At 35.9% G+C, this 23,914-nt stretch overlaps 2 protein-coding genes and 1 pseudogene across 2 annotated transcripts; 2 read left to right on the top strand and 1 right to left on the bottom strand.

Annotated features, from left to right (window-relative positions):
- The first annotated feature begins 948 nt into the window (after positions 1-948).
- Positions 949-2,298, top strand: LOC145555480 (putative disease resistance protein At3g14460). The gene has a single exon (XM_081617217.1). The coding sequence runs from the start codon at positions 949-951 to the stop codon at positions 2,296-2,298; it is 1,350 nt and encodes a 449-aa protein (XP_081473343.1).
- An 8,330-nt stretch (positions 2,299-10,628) lies between these two features.
- Positions 10,629-12,970, top strand: LOC145556588 (pentatricopeptide repeat-containing protein At3g29230 pseudogene; annotated as a pseudogene).
- Positions 12,971-13,416: 446 nt separating this feature from the next.
- On the bottom strand, positions 13,417-23,141 carry LOC145642315 (histone acetyltransferase HAC1-like). The gene is made up of 16 exons (XM_081693447.1): positions 22,824-23,141; positions 21,763-21,865; positions 21,188-21,449; positions 20,908-21,102; positions 18,627-20,326; positions 17,538-17,837; positions 17,163-17,441; positions 16,888-17,016; positions 16,437-16,637; positions 16,164-16,306; positions 15,571-15,868; positions 15,132-15,271; positions 14,872-14,950; positions 14,359-14,694; positions 13,897-14,123; positions 13,417-13,809 (listed from the first exon to the last, which is right to left on the bottom strand). Exons 1-16 carry the CDS (start codon positions 22,964-22,966, stop codon positions 13,773-13,775), a joined length of 4,572 nt encoding a protein of 1,523 aa, XP_081549573.1. The 5' UTR covers positions 22,967-23,141; the 3' UTR covers positions 13,417-13,772.
- Positions 23,142-23,914: the final 773 nt, after the last annotated feature.

Genomic DNA, 23,914 nt, shown 5'->3' with positions numbered 1-23,914 from the left:
GGGAAAAAAAAGGATTTTCGAATCATGTAAATTATTTTGCTTGTTAAGTGTTGTAAACAGAAGATGAGTACTACAGGAAAATAATGAAAAGAATTTTTCTACTTGTGATTAGGGGAGTTTAAACTATATCTGATATCCTCGTATTTATATAGATCAGATTCGTTTGTATTCATAAATGAAATTTACTAAGAATCATATTATTAGTTGCTGAACTTCAGCCATTAATAAAAAAAGAAAGAGAGCCTAAAAATCTAAAATGGTGCAAAGAAACAGACCATCCTCACAAACAAAAGGCTTTCTTAAGCTGATTTGAGCAGATTGGTACTTATTTCACTAACATGAGTAGCCGAGTAGGCTGTGTATTCGTGTTCCACACTACCTCGGTCATGTAAGCTCAAGTTTCTCGTTGTGATCCTTATTGATTTGTGACAGCCTTAAACATCCTCTTGTTTACCAAAGTTCTATGTACAAAGCTATCATAACTGTAGTCCTGTAGAGTGTAGTCTATGATCCGGGTTAATGGCATTTTATCATACTTCATACCTTTATGTTCTTTTATCATTATACTACGTACTTGTATTATGTACAAAGCCATTATGTTAAATAGCTCATGAAATTCTTTCTTTAGCAACTGATTATATATGCCTCACTTTTCTGTCTTTGATTAGTTGAAGAGCGTTTCAACTGGTGATTCTAGAGATGTGCAACGTTTTCAACACTTAGGCGGAGACCTTTCATCCAGGATTGAAGAGATGAGCAGCCGCATGCAAGATATTCAGACCCAGGGTCTTTCCGACTGTATCATCTTTAGTGTTGAGGTTGATGGCAACACCAAAAAAAGGTATGAAGTGGCGGCAGCCTCACAATTGCATGAAAGTCTGTGAATTTAAAGGATGCAAGCAGGGCTTAGCATTCCCTGCTTGCTTAGGAAACAGATTTTTCAAATACATGGTCCGCGTAATTTTGATGGATTGTGTGAGCTGTGAAAGCTTGCCACCACTAGGATTGCTACCCTCTTTAAAGGAGCTTCGAGTTGAAAGAATGGACAATATAAAGAAGGTTGGACCTGAATTTTATGGACAGTCTTTAAATCCTTTTCCGGCGTTGACAACTCTAGCATTCTCTCTCATGAGTTCCTGGAAGAAGTGGTTGCACACAGCATCAGTTGACAGCACTAGTATGGTGGCATTCCCACACCTCGAGCAGCTTTCACTTTCACATTGTGAATCACTGCAGGGATGTTTACGTCCCTGTCTCCTTTCATTAAAAAAGATTTCGGTCTCATATTGCCATCAGTTAAGTGTCACACTTACAAGCCTCCCTTTGCTCGAGAATCTGTCCATAATTACATGTAAAGCACTGCAGATGTCTACTGCATCTAGTATCGTTTGTTCAGAATCAATGGACCTTCCTGATGTCACAGAAGTCACAGACTTTCCTTTGCCAAATTCTTGTCAGACTGTCTTCATATCAGATTGTCACTCCCTTTTGAAATTACATCAGATACCTGCCACACTTACCCAGTTGCAGATTTATAATTGTGATGACATACAGTCTGTGGAACTCAAGAAATCATCTTCCGCGACCTCTAATGTACAGAACATCTACATTTCTGATTGTAAGTCTCTGACAACTCTTGATATTCCAGAGAAGATTAGCTGGTTGAAGATACACAATTGCGAATCTCTCAAGTCTCTGATGATTAACAGGATAGACAAAAACCTTGAAACTCCCTTGAAACTTGCACATCTAGCTGTATTAAGAATAGCAGAATGTCCTAAACTTCTGTCATTGCCAGAAGATCTAATTCTTCCTGCTATAAAAGAGCTTATGATCGAGGACAATGCTAATTTTAGTGGCCTTCCCAATCAGATACAAAATTTTACCTCTCTGAAATACTTGAGCATTAAAAAGTGTCCCAACATCCAGTCTTTTCCAGGAGAGGGTCTTCCTAGGTCCCTTGAAGAACTTCACATCGAATACATGAACATAAAGCAGCCACTCGAGGAGTGGGGATTAGGCCTCCTCGATTCCCTCCAAGATCTTAGACTTCGCGATACAGGCTTCTCATCAGCTTTAGTGGAGTGCATTCCAATTTCAGATCTTCAACTACCCTCATCCTTGTCTAAGTTGGATATAAGTCATTTCCAATCTTTGAAATCCATATCCTGGAACTTCCCCAACTTGAGTGATCTTCATGTTCAGCATTGTCCGAAGCTCGAATCCTTGGGAGATGAAAGCTGCCTACCTCCCAAGCTTAAGACTGTTAATAGTGAATTGTCAGGAACATGTGTGTGAAGTTGGCAACAAGCTCCTCAAGAAACTTAATCCCTACAATGAAAGTAGTTTTGACAGTTGGGCTGATATGCCTATGTGAATGTCTAAATAATTTTAAAATTAATTACTATGAAAGAGTTTATTTGCCAAAACAGTATTTTAAAATACGCATTTGATCATACACCGTATTGTGGAAGTACTTCATTTTTGTTCCTTATAAAGCTACGTAAGGTTTCCAATTTTTTTTTTTATGAATGTCATGAATCTTAAAGCAATTTTACTACGGAGTAGAACTGTAAATTTGGGTAAACGGGTCGGGTAAGAGTGGGTCGGGTCAATTCGGATTAATTCCATAATCTATGCGGGTCGGGTTTGGGTTGGGTCATGCTTTAGTCGGGTCACATCGGGTCATACTTCTTATCGGGTTTGGGTCGAGTTTAGGTCGGGTTAATAACAGGTCGGGTTATATTCGGGTCGGGTTTTCACGGGTTAAAACGGGTTAGGGTAATTCTCGGGTTCGAGTCGGGTTCGGTTCAAGTCAATAATTTGCGAGTTAGAATCAGGTCGGGTCATTCTCGGGTTTGAGTCAGGTTCGGTTTACGTCAATAATTTGCGGATTATAATCAGGTCGGGTCATTCTCGGGTTCAAGTCGGATTAGGTTCAAGTCAATAATTTGCGGGTTATAATCAGGTTGGGTCATTTCCAAGTCGGGTCATTCTCGGATTCAAGGGTTATGTTCAAGTCAATAATTTGCAGATTACAATCAGGTCGGGTCATTTCCAAGTCAGTTCATATTCGGGTTCAATTAACTATAAATACTCCCTCCGTGTTTTTTTAAGTGTTACAGTCTGAACGTCACATAGTTTTAGGCAATTTAATTGACTTAAATAAAATAAGAGGTAAGTGGAGTAGTTGGAGTATTAAAAAATTGTAAAAGAAAGATAATGGGGTTAATAGTTTATTGAAAAGTAATGAATGTGAAAGAAAAGATATAATAAAAAAAAGTAGTAGTGGGTTTGGGTGGGGACCATGAGAGGAGAGAGATATAATATTTTAATGTAGCTTTTTGCCAAAAAAGAAAGTGTAACACTTAAAAAAACACGAAGGGAGTAGATAATTATCATTTTTATACAGCTAATTATTTCCTTTGACTATAATATATATGACAATATACTAGGGAACTATATTCTATAATTTAGGAAGATAATTATCACATTTGACCATACAACAAATATATACTATATTTAACTCTTAAAGTTGAGGATGATGCTCCTTTCCTTTGCTGGCCTGGACCGACTTGGTCTCCCTAGACAAAATGCTTTGATCAACAATAATAATTAAGGTGGTCTAAATTGCATTTAAGGTGATTTGAAATCGGGTTAGGAACAATTTGGGTTGAATACTTGAATTTAGGTCGGGTCAACAAGAAGTCGTGTTAATTTCGAGTCAAGTTAGTAACAGATCGGGTTGAATTTTTTTGGTCGGGTAAGTAATAGGTTTGGTGAAATTTGGGTCGGTCAATAACAAGTCAGGTTGAATTTGGGTCGGGTCAATAACAAGTCGGGTTGATTTTGGGTCGTAATTGTAACAGGTTGGTTAAATTCAGGTCGGATTAGGAACGAGTAGGGCTGAATTCAAGTCAGGTTAGTAACAAGTCGGGTTAAATTCGGGTTTTGACGGGTTAAAACATGCATGTTAGGGTCAATTTCGGTTCAAGTCGGGTCCGGTGCAAGTTAATTAAATAGGTCGTTGTAAACCGGTAAATTGGCCATTTAACAACAAATTGGATGGTTCCACACACCAAATTAGACTCCCGTAGGATATTAAGGACCATGGTAAACATTTCGGCAATTTTTATTTCCGGAAAAAAAAGACTAAAAATTCCAAAATTGAAGGCTAATATCCACGCTTTTTGAGTAATTTTGGAGGTTTCAGGGCTTGGTGTCGAACAGTCTTGAAATTCAATGGGATAAATCTTAGGGTCATATAATGTCATTTGAAACCATATATGATCATTATTTGTTGTCATAAATGTTCGTGGTAGGCCTGAATTAATGAAATCGGTGCAAGTTGTAAATCGGTATATTGGTTGTTTAACGGCAAATTGGATGGTTCCACACACCCAATTGGACTCACGGAATGTATTAGGGACCATGGTAAACATTTCGGCAATTTTTATTTCCAGGAGAAAAAAAGGTCAAAAAAATTCCAAAATTGAAGGCTAATATCCACGTTTTTTGAAAATTTTTAGAGGTTTCGGGGCCTAGTGAAGAAAAGTCTTGATATTTAAGGGGATACATCTCAGGGTCATATAATGCCATTTGGAACCATATATGATCATTATATGTTGTCATTAATGTTCATAGTATGCTTGAATTAATGAAATCCGTGCAAGTTGTAAACTGATAAATTGGTCGTTTAAAGGCAAATTGGATGGTTCCACCTACCCAATTGGACTCCCGGAGGATATTAGGGACCATGGTAAACATTTCAGCAATTTTTATTTCCGAGCTTAAAAAAGTCAAAAATTACAAAATTGAAGGCTAATATCCACGGTTTTTGAGAAATTTGGGAGGATTCGGGGACCGGTGTCGAAAAGGCTTGAAATTCTAGGGGATATATCTCGGGGTCATATAATGTTGTTTGGAGCCATTTATGATCATCATATGCCGTCATAAATGTTCGTGGTGGGCTTGAGTTAATGAAATCGGTGCAAGTTGTAAACAGGTAAATTAGCCGTTTAAAGGCAAATTGGATAGTTCAACCCACCCAATTGGACTCCCGGAGGGTATTAGGAACCATAGTTAAAATTTTTGCAATTTTTATTTGCAATCGAAAAAAAGTCAAAAAAAATAAAAAATTGAAGGCTAATATCCACGCTTTTGAGAAATTTTGGAGGTTTCGGGTCACGGTGTCGAAAAGCCTTGAGATTTTAGGAAATACATATCGGGGTCATAGAATGCAGTTTGGAACCATATATGATCATTATTTGTTGTCATAAATGTTCATGGTAGGCCTGAATTAATGAAATCGGTGCAAGTTGTAAATCGGTATATTGGTCGTTTAACGGCAAATTGGATGGTTCCACACGCCCAATTGGACTCCCGGAATGTATTAGGGACCATGGTAAACATTTCGGCAATTTTTATTTCGGGCGAAGAAAAAGTCAAAAAAATCCAAAATTGAAGGCTAATATCCACGTTTTTTGAAAATTTTTAGAGGTTTCGGGGTCTAGTGAAGAAAAGTCTTGATATTTAAGGGGATACATCTCATGGTCATATAATGAAGTTTGGAACCATATGTGATCATTATATGTTGTCATTAATGTTCATAGTATGCTTGAATTAATGAAATCCGTACAAGTTGTAAACCTATAAATTGGCCGTTTAAAGGCAAATTGGATGGTTCCAGCAACCCAATTGGACTCCCAGAGGATATTAGGGACCATGATAAACATTTCGGCAATTTTTATTTCCGAGCTTTAAAAAGTCAAAAATTACAAATTGAAGGCTAATATCCACGGTTTTTGAGAAATTTTGGAGGATTCGGGTACCGGTGTTGAAAAGGCTTGAAATTCTAGGGAATATATCTCGGGTTCATATAATGCCGTTTGGATCCATTTATGATCATCATATGCTGTCATAAATGTTCGTGGTGGGCTTGAGTTAATAAAATCGGTACAAGTTGTAAACAGGTAAATTAGCCGTTTAAAGGCAAATTGGATAGTTCAACCCACCTAATTGGACTCCCGGAGGATATTAGGAACCATGGTAAAAATTTTGGCAATTTTTATTGGTAAGCGAAAAAAGTCAAAAAAAGCGAAAATTGAAGGCTAATATCCACGCTTTTGATAAATTTTGGAGGTTTCGGGTCACGATGTCGAAAAGCCTTGAGATTTTAGGAAATACATATCGGGGTCATAGAATGCCGTTTGGAACCATATATGATCATTATTTGTTGTCAGAAGTGGTCGTGGTAGGCCTGAATTAATAATCGGTGCAAGTTGTAAATCGGTATATTGGTCGTTTAACGTCAAATTGGATGGTACCACACACCCAATTGGACTCCCGGAATGTATTAGGGACCATGGTAAATATTTCGGCAATTTTTATTTCCGGGAGAAGAAAAAGTCAAAAAATTCCAAAATTGAAGGCTAATATCCACGTTTTTTGAAAAAATTAGAGGTTTCGGGGCCTAGTGTAGAAAAGTCTTGATATTTAAGGGGATACATCTCAGGGTCATATAATGCCGTTTGGAACCATATATGATCATTATATGTTGTCATTAATGTTCATAGTATGCTTGAATTAATGAAACCCGTGCAAGTTGTAAACCGATAATTTGGCCGTTTAAAGGCAAATTGGATGGTTCCACCAACCCAATTGGACTCCCGGAGGATATTAGGGACCATGGTAAACATTTCGGCAATTTTTATTTCCGAGCTTAAAAAAGTCAAAAATTTCAAAATTGAAGGCTAATATCCTCGCTTTTTGAGAAATCTTGTAGGATTCAGGGACCGGTGTCGAAAAGCCTTGAAATTATAGGGGATATATCTCGGGGTCATATAATGCCGTTTGGAGCCATTTATGATCATTATATGTTTTCATAAATGTTCGTGGTGGGTTTGAGTTAATGAAATCGGTGCAAGTTATAACCAGGTAAATTAGCCGTTTAAAGGCAAATTGGATAGTTCAACCCACCCAATTGGACTACCAGAGGGTATTAGGAACCATGGTAAAAATTTTGGCAATTTTTATTTGCAAGCGAAAAAAAGTCAAAAAAATCAAAAATTGAAGGCTAATATCCACGGTTTTTGAGAAATTTTAGAAGTTTCGGGTCACGGTGTCGAAAATCCTTGAGATTTTAGGGAATATATCTCGGGGTCATATAATGACGTTTGGAACCATATATGATCATTATATGTTGTCATAAATGTTCGTGGTAGGCTTGAGTTAATGAAATCGGTGTAATTTGTAAATCGGTAAATTAGCCGTTTAAAGAAAATTTGGTGGTTCCACCCACTTAATTTGACTCTCGGAGGGTATTAGTGATCATGGTAAACATTTCGGCAATTTTTATTTCCGGGCGAAAAAAAGTCGAAAAATTCAAAAACTGAAGCCTAATATCCACGCTTTTTTGAGAATTTTCTGATATTTCAAGGCCTGGTGTCGAAAAGCCTAGAAAATTTAAGGGATATATCTCGGGGTCATATAATGCCTGTTGGAATCATATATAATCACTATTTGTTGTAGGCTTGAGTTGATGAAACCGGTGCAAGTTGTAACCCAGTAAATTGGGTGTTTAAAGGCAAATTGGATAGTTCCACCCATTCAATTGGACTCCCTAAGGGTCTTAAGGACCATGGTAAACATTTCGGAAATTTTTATTTCCGGGCGAAAAAAGTCAAAAATTTCCAAAATTAAAGGCTATTATCCACGATTTTTGAGAAATTTTGGAGATTTCAAGGCTCGGTGTCGAAAAGCCTTGAAAATTTAAGGGATACATCTCGGTCTCATGTAACGCCGTTTGGAATCATAAATAATCATTATATGTTGTCATAAATGTTCGTGGTAGGCTTGAGTTAATGAAATCGGTTTAAGTTGTATACCTGTAAATTGGCCGATTTAAGGCAAATTGGATGGTTTCATCCACCCAATTGGACTCCAAAAGGGTATTAGGGACCATGGTAAACAATTCGACAATTTTTATTTCTGGGCGAAAAAAGTCAAAAAAATTTCAAAATTGAAGGCTAATATCCACACTTTTTGAGAAATTTTGGAGGTTTCGGGGCCCGGTGTCTAAAAGGCTTGAAATTCTATTGGATATATATCGGTTTCATATAATGCCGTTTGGAGCCATTTAAATTATAATCATCATATGTTGTCATAAATGTTCGTGGTGGGCTTGAGTTAATGAAATCGGTGCAAGTTGTAAACAGGTAAATTAGCCGTTTAAAGGCAAATTGGATAGTTCAACCCACCCGATTGGACTCCCGGAGGATATTAAGAACCATAGTAAAAATTTTGGCAATTTTTATTGGCAACCGAAAAAAAGTCAAAAATTGGAGGCTAATATCCACGCTTTTTGAGAAATTTTGGAGGTTTCGGGTCACGGTGTCGAAAAGCCTTGAGATTTTAGGAAATACATCTCGGGGTCATATAATGACGTTTGGAACCATATATGATCATTATATGTTGTCATAAATGTTCGTGGTAGGCTTGAGTTAATGAAATCGGTGTAATTTGTAAATCGGTAAATTAGCCGTTTAAAGGAAAATTGGTGGTTCCACATACTTAATTTGACTCTCGGAGAGTATTAGTGACCATGGTAAAACATTTCGGCAATTTTTATTTGCGGGCGAAAAAAAGTTGAAAAATTCAAAAACTGAAGCCTAATATCCACGCTTTTGGAGAATCTTCTGATATTTCAAGGCCCGGTGTCGAAAAGCCTCGAAAATTTAAGGGATATATCTCGGGGTCATATAATGTCGGTTGGAATCATATATAATCATTATTTTTTGTCATAAATGTTCGTGGTAGGCTTGAGTTGATGAAACCGGTGCAAGTTGTAACCCGGTAAATTGGGTGTTTAAAGGCAAATTGGATAGTTCCACCCAGCCAATTGGACTCCCTGAGGGTATTAAGGACCATGGTAAACATTTCGAAAATTTTTATTTCCGGGCGAAAAAAAGTCGAAAATTTCCAAAATTAAAGGCTAATATCCACGATTTTTGAGAAATTTTGGAGATTTCAAGGCTCGGTGTTGAAAAGCCTTGAAAATTTAAGGGATACATCTAGGTCTCATAAAACGCCGTTTGGAATCATAAATAATCATTATATGTTGTCATAAATGTTCGTGGTAGGCTTGAGTGAATGAAATCGGTGCAAGTTGTATAGCTGTAAATTGGCCGATTTAAGGCAAATTGGATGGTTTCATCCATCCAATTGGACTCCAAGAGGGTATTAGGAACCTTTGGTAAACAATTCGGCAATTTTTATTTATGGGCGAAAAAAGTCAAAAAAAATTCAAAATTGAAGGCTTATATCCACAACTTTTTGATAAATTTTGGAGGTTTCGGGGCCCGGTGTCTAAAAGTCTTGAAATTCAAGGGATATATGTCGGGGTCATATAATGTCGTTTGGATCCATATATGATCATTATTTGTTGTCATAAATGTTCTGGTAGGCTTGAGTTAATGAAATCGGTGCAAGTTGTAAACCGGTAAATTGGACGTTTAAAGGCAAATTGGATGGTTCCACCCACTCAATTAAACTCTCGGAGGGTATTAGGGACCATGGTAAACATTTCGTCAATTTTTATTTCCGGGCAAAAAAATTAAAAAAAATTCCAAAACTGAAGTCTAATATCCACGCTTTTTGAGAAATTTTAGGGGTTTCGAGGCACGGTGTCGAAAAGCCTTTAGATTATAGGGGATACATCTCGGGGTCATATAATGTCGTTTGGAACCATCACTAGTGGAAAAATTGTCATTCGTAACGGTTTATTTGTAACGGGCAATGCTATGCCCGTTACAATAAACATATTCGTAACGGTCAAAATAACAGTCCGTAAACATGAATGAAACAAACGATCAAAACAAGGTAATTATTAGGATATACTTCCTCCGTTCTTTTTTACTTGACCCGCTTTGACTTTTATACTATTCATTACTCTCCTTTGGCCGTCTTTTGTGAATGTTATGTAAGGCAAAATATATTCATATGATAATTTTTTAATTCGTTTCAATAAGTACTATCATAATATACAACTTTTATAATTTTTACTTATGAAGAATTAAAGTTATTGGTTGCTAAAGTTTTGCATTGGCAAGCATAATAAAATAAATAAGTAGTAAAAAAGAACAGGAGAAGAGGAAGTATGAAGTTTGATAAAAAAAAAAAAAAAAAAAAAACATATTTAAACTTGTCGAAGATAATATTGTCAAAAAACTTCTCGAAGATAATACTCTATAGTTTCTTAATTACAAAAGTAATTTCTACCCCAATTTACCATTTCAATAAGGGTAATGCTATATGTAGCCCTAAGGGCTATATATAAGCATTAAATGCATTTTTGGAAATTAAATAAAGTTAGGAATTCATGACAAAAACACGCGTAAATCAGTGTAATAAGTGTATATTTTTATGATTTCTTAACTTTTTACGATTTTCAAGTGCAAATTTAATGCTTATATGCAACCCTTATAGTTATGTATAGCATTTTCCTTTCAATAAACAGGAATATCGAAAAATTTGTGTAATCCCGTGTCAATTAATAAAAAAATCCACCTCGAAACTCGAAAATCGGGATATACTTTTAAAAAATGAAAAGAGTAGTTAATTAGTTAATTCCAAACTTCAAAATAACGAGCAGTCAATCATCTTCTACATTCTACACATTATGATATGGCTAAACTCCAACCACACACCAATTTCAGACCACCAATGACAACTCCCATTAGAGCTCCAACTTGGTTCTCCACTAGAAGGCAACTCGAACTCAAAGTTTCTGAACTTCACAAATGTTCAAATTTATCACATTTGAAACAAATTCATGCTCAAATTTTCAAAGCTAATCTTCATAATGACCCTTTTATAGCACCTAAATTAATCTCTGCTTTCTCTCTCTGCCATCAATTAGGGTTAGCCATTAATGTATTCAATCAAGTTCAATTTCCCAATGTTCATTTGTATAATAGTCTTATTAGAGCTCAAACCCAGAATTCTCAATCTTCTCAAGCTTTCATTACTTTTCTTGATATGCTTAATAATGGCGTTTTCCCTGATAATTTTACATACCCTTTTCTTCTTAAGGCTTGTAGTGGACCCTGTTCATTGCAATTGGTTCAAATGGTTCATACCCAGATGATAAAGTTAGGTTTTTTTGGTGATATTTTTGTACCCAATTCGTTGATTGATAGTTACTGTAAGTGTGGGGTGATTGGTGTTAGTTCTGCTAGGAAGTTGTTTGTGTTCATGGAGGATAGAGATATTGTTTCTTGGAATTCATTGATTAGGGGGTTGGTTAAAGGGGGTAATTTGAAAGATGCTCGCCAACTGTTTGATGAAATGCCTGAGAAAGATGCTGTGAGCTGGAATATAATGTTAGATGGGTATGTTAAAGCAAAAGACATGGATGCTGCGTTTCAATTGTTTGAGAAGATGCCTGAGAGAAATGTTGTATCTTGGTCTACCATGGTTTCGGGTTATACGAAAGCAGGGGATTTGGATATGGCTAGGTTACTCTTTGATAAGATGCCTGTTAAGAATTTGGTGTCATGGACAATAATAATTTCTGGGTATGCTGGAAATGGATTCACAAAGGAGGCTATATCTTTGTATAATGAAATGGAAAGTTTAGGATTGAAATTTGATGATGGGACCATTATTAGTATCCTAGCTGCTTGCGCCGAGTCTGGTTTGCTCACACTTGGGAAGAGAGTTCGTTCCTCAATTGTGGCAACTGGTTTTAGATGTAGTGTCGCAGTGAATAATGCATTGATTGATATGTATGCCAAGTGCGGATGTGCAGAAAAAGCATTAGTTGTATTCCAGGGGATGTCTGAAAGAGATTTAGTTTCCTGGAACACCATTATCCAAGGTTTAGCTATGCATGGAGATGGAGTGACAGCACTCAAGCTTTTCTCAAGGATGAAAAAAAGTGGTTTTCGACCTGATAAATTCACTTTCATTGGTATCTTATGTGCTTGCACTCACATGGGTTATGTTGACAAGGGTCTTGATTATTTTTATTCTATGGAAAGGGATTATGACATTGTCCCCCAAATAGAGCATTATGGCTGCTTGGTTGATCTATTAGGTCGGGGTGGGCGTCTAAAGGAAGCTTTGGAGGTTGTGCAGAATATGCCAATGGAACCAAATGCTGTCATTTGGGGTACGCTCTTAGGAGCATGCCGGTTGCATTACCCTGTGGAAATTGCACAGGAGGTTTTGAAGCATTTGGTCAAAGTTGATCCAACAGAAGCCGGAAATTTCTCAATGTTATCTAATATATATGCTGCTGCGGGGGATTGGGGTAACGTTGCAAATGTTAGACGAACTATGAAGAATATAGGAGTGCAAAAACCCTCTGGGGCTAGTACTCTTGACCTGGATGGTGAGGTTCATGAATTTACTGTATTTGACGATTCTCACCCAAATTCAGAAGGTATATATCAGATGATCCATTTATTACGCCCACAACTTAAGGAATCTGGCTGTGCCCCGAGGCCAACATATGGTTAAATAACCATCAAGCCACTGGCCTTCGTAGTTGTTTGTACTGTGGCGGTAAACTGGTAGGGTACCATACATGAGGTCGAAGTTGCTTAACTGTGGAGCAGATGATGTACAGTCGTTTTCTCTCTCCACCGCGGCGCCCTCTGTATCTACAGAACAATACTTTGCCAGAAAGAGTAATAAAATAAGACTGATTACAGATTTCAGGGAAGTATGCTGTGCATGGCATCACACTAGCCTCTAGCGTTCCAAATACTCCGTCATTGAATATTGTTTAGAGTAACTTTATTGACATCAATGAGACCAAGGCTTACCATAAAGAACCTATTTTTACCATATCTCAACACTAAGATTGTCGAGATTAGAATAGAATTTCTTATTCCTGTTAGGCTGTCAACACTAAATGTTTATTTTTGACATTATTTACGAATCAATAAAAATTACAAAAATTAGATATTTGAAAAATACACATTAGCAAATTAACATGAATTTATAGTTTGGATTAAGGTAAAGTAGGACACCATATTAGACCAAATAATTCATCTTATTCCAGAATATACATATCTCAAGTCATCTAAAGATTACACCAAGGATCGATTGAGTAGGACTAGGTAAAGATTTAAGAGTAAATCAGTAGATGTGAGGTTCTTATCAAAATTAACCATATTAATTAAAAAATATTTATAAAATAGAAATAACCCCCCCATACATTTTAGTGCACAAAAATGCTGGAGCCTCACAAGAATAATACAAGTAGCAATCATATGAAATTTACTCAGAAAACCATGATACATAAGACATAACACGGCAAATACCCTTAATGTGAATCTTACAATTGTAGTTACCAAAATGCTAATATTCTCTTAACCAAAAAGAATTTCTAAGCTAAAACAAAATCACTTCAAAAATTTAAGCTTGGGATTTTATTATAGCAACACAAAAGGGACTTGCTACACCGAGCATGGGGATAACACTAAAATCATAAATATTTTTTTTTTTCTTTATCCTATACAAAGCTTCCCATCCTAGGAACAGAAATAATTTTTGCCCCGGAATTCTCATTATTTCTGAATGACTATCTAAGTTTGATTCTGAAAAAAAAAGTTCGATTCTGAAAGACTCCTGCTGCTATCTACCTGTACAATTGCCTCTCACTGAAAGAATCTACAACCAGTTTTCTGCTCTGACGACAAATCTAAAAAAGGTGCTGTACATGAGAAATTATAATCAGCTTATAACACTGACTGGGAGACACGTTATGATTCAAGCATTTTTTCATGATTCTTCAAATCCCTGAAACAGCAATCAAAATATTGTTTTACTTCAGACCTGCTAGTTCAAGAGAAATTTATAACAAATAACAACTGAAGTGAAACATACATGCATCTAGGGATGTTGCAACTCGGATCTTTACACCTTCGAGAATGCATCAACAGAATAAACCACGTCTTCTTACAATGCCGACACCCACCAGCTATTCGAATATTACATGCATGTGCATGGGAAAAGAGTCTCCTAAGAATCGAACAATTTGGATAAGAACAGGGAAGATTCACTGTAGTATGACACTGAGATGCATGCAGTAGAACATCAAGCAGCTGTTTGACCTGCATTGCCAGTTTGCAATGTCAGCATATAGTAGGAAAGGAATGAAATGTACAAAAACTTGTTCCCAAGAGATTCATTACCAAATTCAGGTCCTATTGAAGATTGATCTATAACATGTATATTCAACAAGTACAACTTTACAGCACAACTTAAAACAAATTAAACCAACAGGCTGCCCATCTACTGGAAATATAGAACAAAAAATAATACGAGTGAGCACTTCTAAGTTCTTACCAAACAAATAATCAATGTATGATTGTGACAATTAGCACCATGTCTATCATAGCATGAGCTACAAACATTAAATTCTGGGCATGTCTCACACACCCATCTTTGATCAGCACCTGTCTCCTTGAGGCATAAATTGCAGGAAATCCCAGCAACAGACCCATTCGGATAGTGGAGATAATACAGAATCATCATAGAGGAGTGCTTTGCACGACGAAGTGAGTCAAACTGATAGTGATTTCCTTGACAGAAACTCAAAAGAGCATGTCTGTTTTCTAGAAAACAGTTGTCCATTATGGCATCATTGTCTTCTGTATCAGTTGGTACATCATTCACCACTTCCTGAAAAAACAAAAGCCATAACATTTACATAGTTGCCTAAAGATTTAATTTTCACTTCAAATGTACAGTTTCTAGTAAAACTCAATGCGTAATTCAATTTTTTCTTTAAAATTGGTTTAGATTGTTGAAAAGAGAGTATTATAGGCCTATGAGGTAGGAGATGAACTAAAATGATACCTGAGAGAGAGCATGTCTCTGACCACCACTAGATATGTGGGTGTCTCCTGGTCCAACTAATTCAGTCACATCATGGCATCTGCTAATCAAAAATTAAGATATGTAAAACGCACCACAGTTCTTAAGTCTAACAGAAAATAGGTAGCCGATTTTCTAACTCAATTAGCAAGTCAAGAAAGAGAGGGATGTCCATGTCATAATCTCAGCATGAAAATTCTATCTATATATTGCATATTTCATCCAAACTTAACGATAATTACCTTGCACATAGCTGATAATTTTTGCACTGATTACAAAACCACCTTTGCCCTGATAATATGATTTCATGGCAGTTTATACAGACGGATTGCAAGTTCACAATAATGAAGTCTTCCTTTGCTGATGATATAATATGTCCAAGCTGCGAGAAAATAGCAAACAAAATTCATTAAAGGACAGTAGAAGAAGATGATGAACAACAGTAAAAATTCATTTATTACTAAGAACATCAATTCAGTCTCTCAACACATCCTCACCCACGTAATTTCTGAAAGTTACACATGACATATTGTCATCCGGGAAAGAAAAGGAAGAACACAGGAAGAGATACCAATCTTATATGGTTACTGTCCTCACAAAATGACATAAATTTCACCCCTTCACCGCTAATTCAGAAAGCTACATTCACATAAAATTACAAATTTGAGAGAGCAAACTTACTGCTTGCATCAACAAGACGTCTTTCACATCATTAGCTGAAGGGTTACTATGTCCAAAAGCTTTCACGCTCCTCCACTTCTTTTTGAGCTGCTTTTCAGGGTCTCCTCCACTTTCTAAATCAATCTTCTTAATCATACTCTCAACAACACTAGACCAATAATCACCATCAAAGTAAGGCAACCTGGCTGCTGTAACTTTGGTCTTCCTTTCCCCAGTAGGCACAAAGAACTTCTCATATAAATTTGAAAAATTCACTACAATCTTTTCTTCTGTTGCTTTCTTTAGCATTGACTGATACCTGATTTGGTACAAAAATCAATTCAGTAAGTACCTATAACCATGATCAAAGTAATTGAAAAAAAGAAGAAATACAATAAAACAATAGTTAAATCAACCCAAAAATCAGCACAAGAATTGTATGAACATGAGGATATAATGAAATTGAATGAAAATAAATAATCATGAATTTTGTAAGTAGAGGGGGGAAAAAAATATACGTAGTAGAATTGCTAGAATGAGAAATGAGAAAATGAGAAAGCTAATAATATCATAACACATGTCATTGTCAAAAAATATATATATTAAAGGTATACCATAGCCGCAGCTTGTCAGGTTTGGGGGTTTTTTGCGTCTCTGGATGACAGTATAGAATGTAGTCTTCTCCCTTCACAGGTGGACAAGCCCATATATAGCAGGTGGCAAAGCCTCGTTTCTTGCAATAATCAAGGTATCCAATCTAAGAAAAAGAATAGACAATGCCAGACAATTATGAAATTATCTCCAGTTATTATTCTCTTTAGATTATAAAAAAGACAACAAGATTAGAAAGGAAAAAAAATAAAAAAAAATCAGTCGTAGAAATATACCAAAATTTCATGATAAACAAAAGTTCGAAGAGCTTCTCCTTTCAGAGTTTTTGTCTCAGGCCTAAAATACTTGACAGAATCAAGATATGATATATAGACGCATCTTTGATTTGGTAGGCTGCAGGCTGATCCAAACTCTTGGACATACATGGCAAAAAGGCACACATCTACACCTTCAATCCTTTGAAATAAAAGAATAACCTGGGATGGAAATATTATAAAAATCACACATGATTCAATGAATAAACTCTCATAGTAGAGAACTGGAAAGAGCCACTTCATACTTAAAACTCATTAAAAGCTCAGAGTCATGACTGCACATGCATAACATAAACCTTTCAAACTCTAATTGTTACCAGAGCTAACAATAATTTCCAAAAGTAGTATCCACCAGAAGAAAGTTCACTCGTCACTCCTATACAACAGATAATTCAGATGCAATTAAGCTTACTTTTGATCTGTAAGGAAACTCTGCAGGGTAACCATTTTCAGGAAATATGTCCAAAAATTGTTGCTTCACTTTCAGTCTTTTGTCAACAGATGATACCACCCTTACAGCAAGATCAGCAGGACATGGCACCTATCATATAAATTACAGAAGTTGACAGTTAATTTTAAATATACATATATATATGTGTAAGTGGAACACATGAACAAAAGACAGAACCCACCACATAGACAACCAGCAAACTAAAATTGTCAGATAAACGAAGCCTAACATCTTACCTCTTCAGGATTCTTTCCTGCAGCTTTTGCCCTGTTTTCTCTCTCTTGCTTAAGACGTCCAAAGAGTCGTTGCTCAAGATGATCACTAAGCAAAGTTTGAGGAAGGTGATGTGCATCCAAAGAAGAAGAACGTGGCAAAGGCATTAGCCCCTCAAATTCTAGGTCTTCTAAGTAGCACTTTGGACAAAGATACTCTGAATCACCTCCTAAGTCTTTTTTATCATTAAAGAGGGCACATATCTGGTGTTGCCATCCTTCACATCTATCACATTGAACCCACTACAAGATCAAAGCCATATGCATGAGCTGTAATAATAAAATACAAAAAAAAACAAGAACAAAAAATAGTTAACACAATAAAGCAGTATATCTCACCGATTCTACAGTCACCAAATCATTCTTTTGGGTCTTGAGATTGGACTTAGATATAGACAACCCATATAATGTGAAAGTACCACGGTGACACTTGTTATAGCATGTGGTGCAAAAGCATAATTGATCAGAGGTTTTATCGATTGTGGCGTAATATGTTGCATGGTTCTTTATACGTGCCCCGCAGAATAAACAATACAGCGGCATTGGTGAAAATGCAAGCTGAGGCAAAGCACATAGCTGGCAGAAGTTTTCACTGAGTGAACAGCTTGCTCCATTTTCAGCCATTTTTCCAGCTATGCCCTACAAAATAAGTGCATCATCAGCTGGCAAAGTCATAATTGAATGGTCAAGAGAAGAAAAAACCTTGAAGAGGTAACAACAATATAAAGAGAAAGGAGGAAAGTTAAATAATATTAAATTTTATGGAAATGGGATTCCTATTGTACATTTAACTCCAATACTCATCTAGTCAAGCACCCCATTGGATAAAGAAAAAAGGAGTTACCAGAATTGTACGGAAAAAACCATACACTGCAACATGATTATTAATGTCCATGAAATTAAAAACTTTATTATGATGGGAAACGGATCAAAATAGAATTTATAGCACTCCAATCATCAGTCATACATATGAGCATCTTTATCCTACATGAGAGTTTCAAGATAAATTACATAATCAATAGAAACAGTCTAGAACATCATAGAATTTTAAATTGGTTCCACTATGGGATGGCCAAAACCTTTGTTTAAACAACATGAACCAAAAACTTTTCAATCCAAGTTGTAATAGCTGAGCCTGGAGAAGCATTACAAACAAATTAGTCCAAATATTAAGGACTATAATTGCAGATTATTGTGCTACACCTAATAATACATCGAAAACAAAGGACTTGGATATCAAAAATATAAAATATAAATACCATCAATTAGACAACAGCACAACACCAGCAAAACCTCTTGAAGGTACAAAAAAATTGCCCCTACGAGAATTTTTTTTTTTTTTTTCAAAAAGGTTTTCACTGAGAGACAGCCTGGATTACAGCTATAATGCCTACTTTGGATATATATCTAATGAAAAAGGGGAATTACCTGATCATCTCTCTGCTTGAGACTAGACAAATGTCGTTTGATTTCCTCAGGCGTGAAAAAGTCAATTAAACTGATGCCATCCACCTTTTGTTTTTCTGACTTCATCCGAGTCCTAGGACCAGCTATCTGATGAATTTCTTTTGAATCACTCCGTGGGATAAACTCTACCTTCTGAGCAATAGGCTTGTCTTCAAACAGGTTTGGAACATAATCAGATGGCAAATCACAACCAGGGTCAGAAACTGTATCTTTGAGTTCATCGACTACAGGTTCGATCTCCTTCTGATAGGAATAAGCAGATGGATCGTCGGCAAAATTGGTAGCATTATCAGATTTACTTCCACAAGTATCATACAAGGCAGTGGCACCATTGCCTTGTTGACTAATTCTTGCAGCATCATCAATATGACAAGAGGCTCTTTCAACCTTCTGCGAACAATTAGAAGACGGGCCTTCAGAAGGAATGATAGCATCCCCAGACTTAAATCCCTTCATCCAAGTCCTAGAACCAGCTGTCTGATGAATTTCTTCTGAATCACTCCGTGGTATAAACTCTACCCTTTGAGCAATAGACTTGTCTTCAAACAGGTATGGAACATAATCAGATGGCAAATCACAACCAGGGTCAGGAACTGTATCTTTGAGTTCATTGACTACAGGTTCAATCTCCTTCTGACAGGAATCAGCAGATGGATGATCGGCAAAATTAGTAGCATCACCAGAGTTACTTCCACGAGTATCATACAAGGCAATGGTGACATTACCTTGTAGACTTATTCTTGCAGCATCATCAATATGACAAGAGACTCTTTCAACCTTCTGCGAACAATCAAAAGACGGGCCTTCAGAAGGAATGATAGCATCCCCATATTTAAATCCCAGAGCATCGTCCAGATGACTGTTGTCAGATTCACTAATTCTTAAAACATCATCAGTATGACTAGTGGTAATATAAGCATTTTCCCCTGGGTTAACAGGAGTAGCCATTACTGGGGATTTAGACAGTTGCTCAAAGTTCAAAGGTCCTGAAGGACTGAATGGCTCCTCACTTAATGCAGAAACATCACATGGTGAATCACGTCTAGGAGACGAATCCAACTTCCTTAATTTTGCAGAGTATATAAAGTCTTCAGAAGTGTTAGCACGGACTCTCTTGCCAGAATCATTACCATGTGTCAGCCTAACAAAGCCATTTCCTTGATTTCTTAATCCAGATTGTATAAAACCCTTTGCAGCAGATCCACAAGTATCACAGTCAGCAGAGCCACAACTGTCGTAATGTGTAAGCAACCCCCTATATGTCTCACATTCACAGCCATCTTTGCACTTCAGTGAATGTATGTATTCCAAAAAGGGAACTTTATGCCCATCTTTTTTGTAATTAATATAACTGTATAGGATGTTGAGATTCTCTGTCTGCTTAGAAAGCTGCTGTGTATCTCTAGGGGTTGATGTGGCGCGCGGAGAGGTATACAAATTTCTATTTTGCACTGGTAAGCTTCCAACAGTTTTAATCTCCGTAAAGTGTCCATCACAATGTAGGAGCGGTTGATTAAACTGCAGGGGTCCCAGAACTGGCTGTCGCATATGCAAACCATCAGAGACAGTGGACACTTCAAATTTCAAGTTCTCCCTCACCGTAGCAGGTGAATACAAAGAAGGATCATTCTGGTCACTAAAGATGTTGAAATTCGTTTCACCTTATGAACCAAAGAGACAAGTCAGACAAAGAAAAACCAATTTCATTCATTACATACAAAGGAACAGAGTTCTTCCCATAGTTTCTATGCTCATTATCTTATTCTTGATGAAGCACATGAGCAAGATCAAATCACAACTTGGAAAAGAGTAAAGCTAATTAAAATCCTATGACAAGAATTGTCCAGAAAAAACACTCAGCACGGTGGTAAGAATGAAGATACCACCGTGCTGAAAGATTTCAAAATCACCTCAAACAATACCATATCAATGCAGCCAAAAAATGAAGATGTTTAGTTCAGTCTATCAATATATCTAGCTAAAGAACACTGATGCTATATTACTACAACTCATCACTTTCTTTGTAGTATAACAAAATGAATACTTCAGCAAGAGAGAGCGAGAACAATTCAGAAAGTAGTTGTGGGTAGTGAAGACAACAACCAATATGAAAAGCCCCGTTATAAAAGATTGCAAGCGACAGAGAGGATGATTTACAGCTACTGAGGTAGATACGTTAAAAAATAAATAAATAATAAATTAAAAAGAGGGTGAAAAAAAAAGAAAAGAAAAGAAAGCACACCTTTGGCAGAGTTCTGGTATTGATTGCAATGACTCTCAAAGGATGCCTCAGAATCATACTGCAACCCACTTCCAGTATAGGTAATTTCACTATCACCAGAATCAGCATTAAAAAAACCCATCCCAGAAGAATAATTATTAGGTAGCACCAGCTCAGGTTGCCACACATTGGCATCCAATATACATTTTTGTGATCCTGCAAAAAACACATGCCCAACACTAAGACATAAAAGAAATAATATTATTATTATTTTAATCTATACAACAACTAGATTCATTACCATATATCCTACTCCTGGGTACATCAGCTAAAAGCTCTGGTGCATGATCCGACTTAAAGCAAGCATCATCACTAACATATTTATCACGGTGTGGCTTATCAATGTTTTTGCAAAAAATATTTTTCGTTGCAAGGGTTGAAGCAGAAACATTTTTTGGTAGTGATGTAGTGGTATGCATTGCTTCATGCTGACCGGACTCCCAACTCCGTTTAATTACCTTCATAAGGCGATCAAGAAAATTCTGTTGATCCAGGTAGTCATTCTGAAACAAATAAATGTTACTCTTAATAAACTACAATGGAAGGGGAAAAATCAATACATTTTCACTAAAAGACAGACATTCAGATTTAATCCACTAAAACCAATTTCCAAATGCAGTAAATTTTTAAGATCAATACGTAAGAACACTTTTGGGCAAGAAAAATAAAGCACAAGCTATCCTCAGTTCACAATGCAAAGATGATTAAATTTCATGAAAAAAAGTAGTGCAAATACTACAATACTAGTCAATCAACACAGTAAACTATTAAAAGTTCAAGAAAATAAAAGAAAAAAGAAAGATAAAGACAGTAGACCTCGGAAAGAGCATCCATGAAGATTTGATTTTCCAGACTGGCAGCAACAAAAGGGATTTGTAACGCATACTGCTGAAATGCATATTGGGCAAGAAACACCTGGCTTTAAAAATGGAAAACAAAAAAAAAAATCAATAGAAGAAATATTTCACAGCCCTGTTTAAAAGGAAAGGTAAAGCTCTCAAAGATGATTAAGTTATTCCAAATACACCATATATACTACTTGTAGTACTCTGTATGAGATAATTCAAGTTTTACGATCAATTACCTCAGTGCTAAAAACTACTTGCATGACCCATTTGGTAGCCATTTGTAAAAAGCGGTAATGGGAATAGGATTGCGTGTAATTAGGCCAGCAAGATTTATCCTAATCTCCATAGTAATGTAATCACATATCCAAACTTGTGTTTTACTTCATAAATGTCCAATAACATCCTTAAATGGTAATGGAAATTTGTGAAGAACAAAATAATATGTGGTGATCTATCATTATCATGAGAGTGGACATTGACTCATTCCCATTACCAGTTTACCACCATTTATTACCATTTACCAAATAGGCCGATAGCACTCTATACACGATGATTCGAGTTCGGTAATCAATTACCTCAATCATAACATTAAGTTAAGATTCCTTAAACAACAGATTACCCACAATGATTCGAGTTTGGCAATCAATTACCCTGATGCTAACATTTAGTTAAGATTCCTTAAACAAATCACCCCACTAGAACACTGAAGATAGTACCACCCCATTCCCAGATAAAAGCATATCCTCAAAAGGAAAATTTCCCGCCCAAATCCCAGAAACATGCCATCTAACACCTTAACATAAAAACAGCACCTTTACAAAAAATTAATTAATAGTGTAATTCAATCACTTTCATTAATTCAGAATATTAAAAAAAAGACCCAGTTGATCTCCAATATGCTTATATATAATCATATCATAACTATGATCATAAATGAAATTCAACAATAATAATAATAATACCTAAATTGGAGTTAAAATTATAGCAAAAAATTGGAATGGAAAAAGAAAAAAGGGAAACATCACCAACATTCTGTTTCTAACGAGTTCACGATACGAATCAATATTTGGATTGTTGCGCCAATTGAATTGGGGATCCGATTCGGGGCGACAAAACCCTAATTTTCCGTCTTCCGACAAATTGAAAGCGGGAGAATAGTGAATACTCGCCATGATCACATAACGCGAAGCACAGCGACAAATCAAATTGGTATAAAAATTTCAATTCATGAAAGAATTAAGAAAAGGCGATGAGAAATTAAAATCAAGAAAAAAAATTGAAACCCAAGTTTTGAGGAATTGGGGGAAATTCTAGGGCAAATAGATATTGTACTCCGTATCAAATAAGACCGCCAAATCTAAAGTGTGTACAAGTACTTGTATACTTATAGTAGAAGTGTACTCGTATTGACCTAACAAGAAGTGGATTTTTTATACGGTGTATACAGTATTTCCTTCGGGTTTAAATAATTGATCCAAGTCTTTTGAACACTGTGTTAAGCCTGTTCTCTTCACCTTAAAAAAATTAATATTAAGTAAAAATAATTTCAGTTCAGTTAAAATAAGTACAGTTCAGTAAAATTAAGTTCAGTTTAGTATAAAAATTTTTTTTGAGTTCAGCAAAAAAAATTCAGTTCAATAATATTAATTTAAGTTCGGTAAAAATAATTTAAGTTTAGCAAATATAATTTTGTTTCAGTAAAAATAATTTCAGTTCGGCAAAAAAAAGGTGAATAGAACGGGGCCTTAAAAGAGGAATTTAGAAAAGCATTAATTTATTATTAAAGTGTGGTAGATTGAAAAATATAAAAATTTGAAAAAACGAAAGTGGGTGTAAATACGCGCATTAAAATATGATGAGATAACCGACCTCTAATGAAGAAGAAAATAGTAAATATTGTTAAAAGTTTTCAAAAAAGAAAATTGAGCAACTATTTAAATATGATCGCTAAAGGAACGGAAATAATTAATTAAATACGAAGGGAATGTAAAAGTATAATTTAAAAGAAAATTTTGTAAGACTCAAAAAATACCATACTTGTAAGTCGTAATATGATTTTTTTTTTTTTTTTTTTTTTTTGGTCATTGACCTATACTTTCCAGCCAAAACCATCGTAGTTT

Source organism: Chenopodium album, chromosome 8, assembly GCF_948465745.1.
Source record: "Chenopodium album chromosome 8, dcCheAlbu1.1, whole genome shotgun sequence".
Lineage (NCBI taxonomy): Eukaryota > Viridiplantae > Streptophyta > Magnoliopsida > Caryophyllales > Amaranthaceae > Chenopodium > Chenopodium album.
This window is presented reverse-complemented; position numbering and strand designations above follow the sequence as displayed.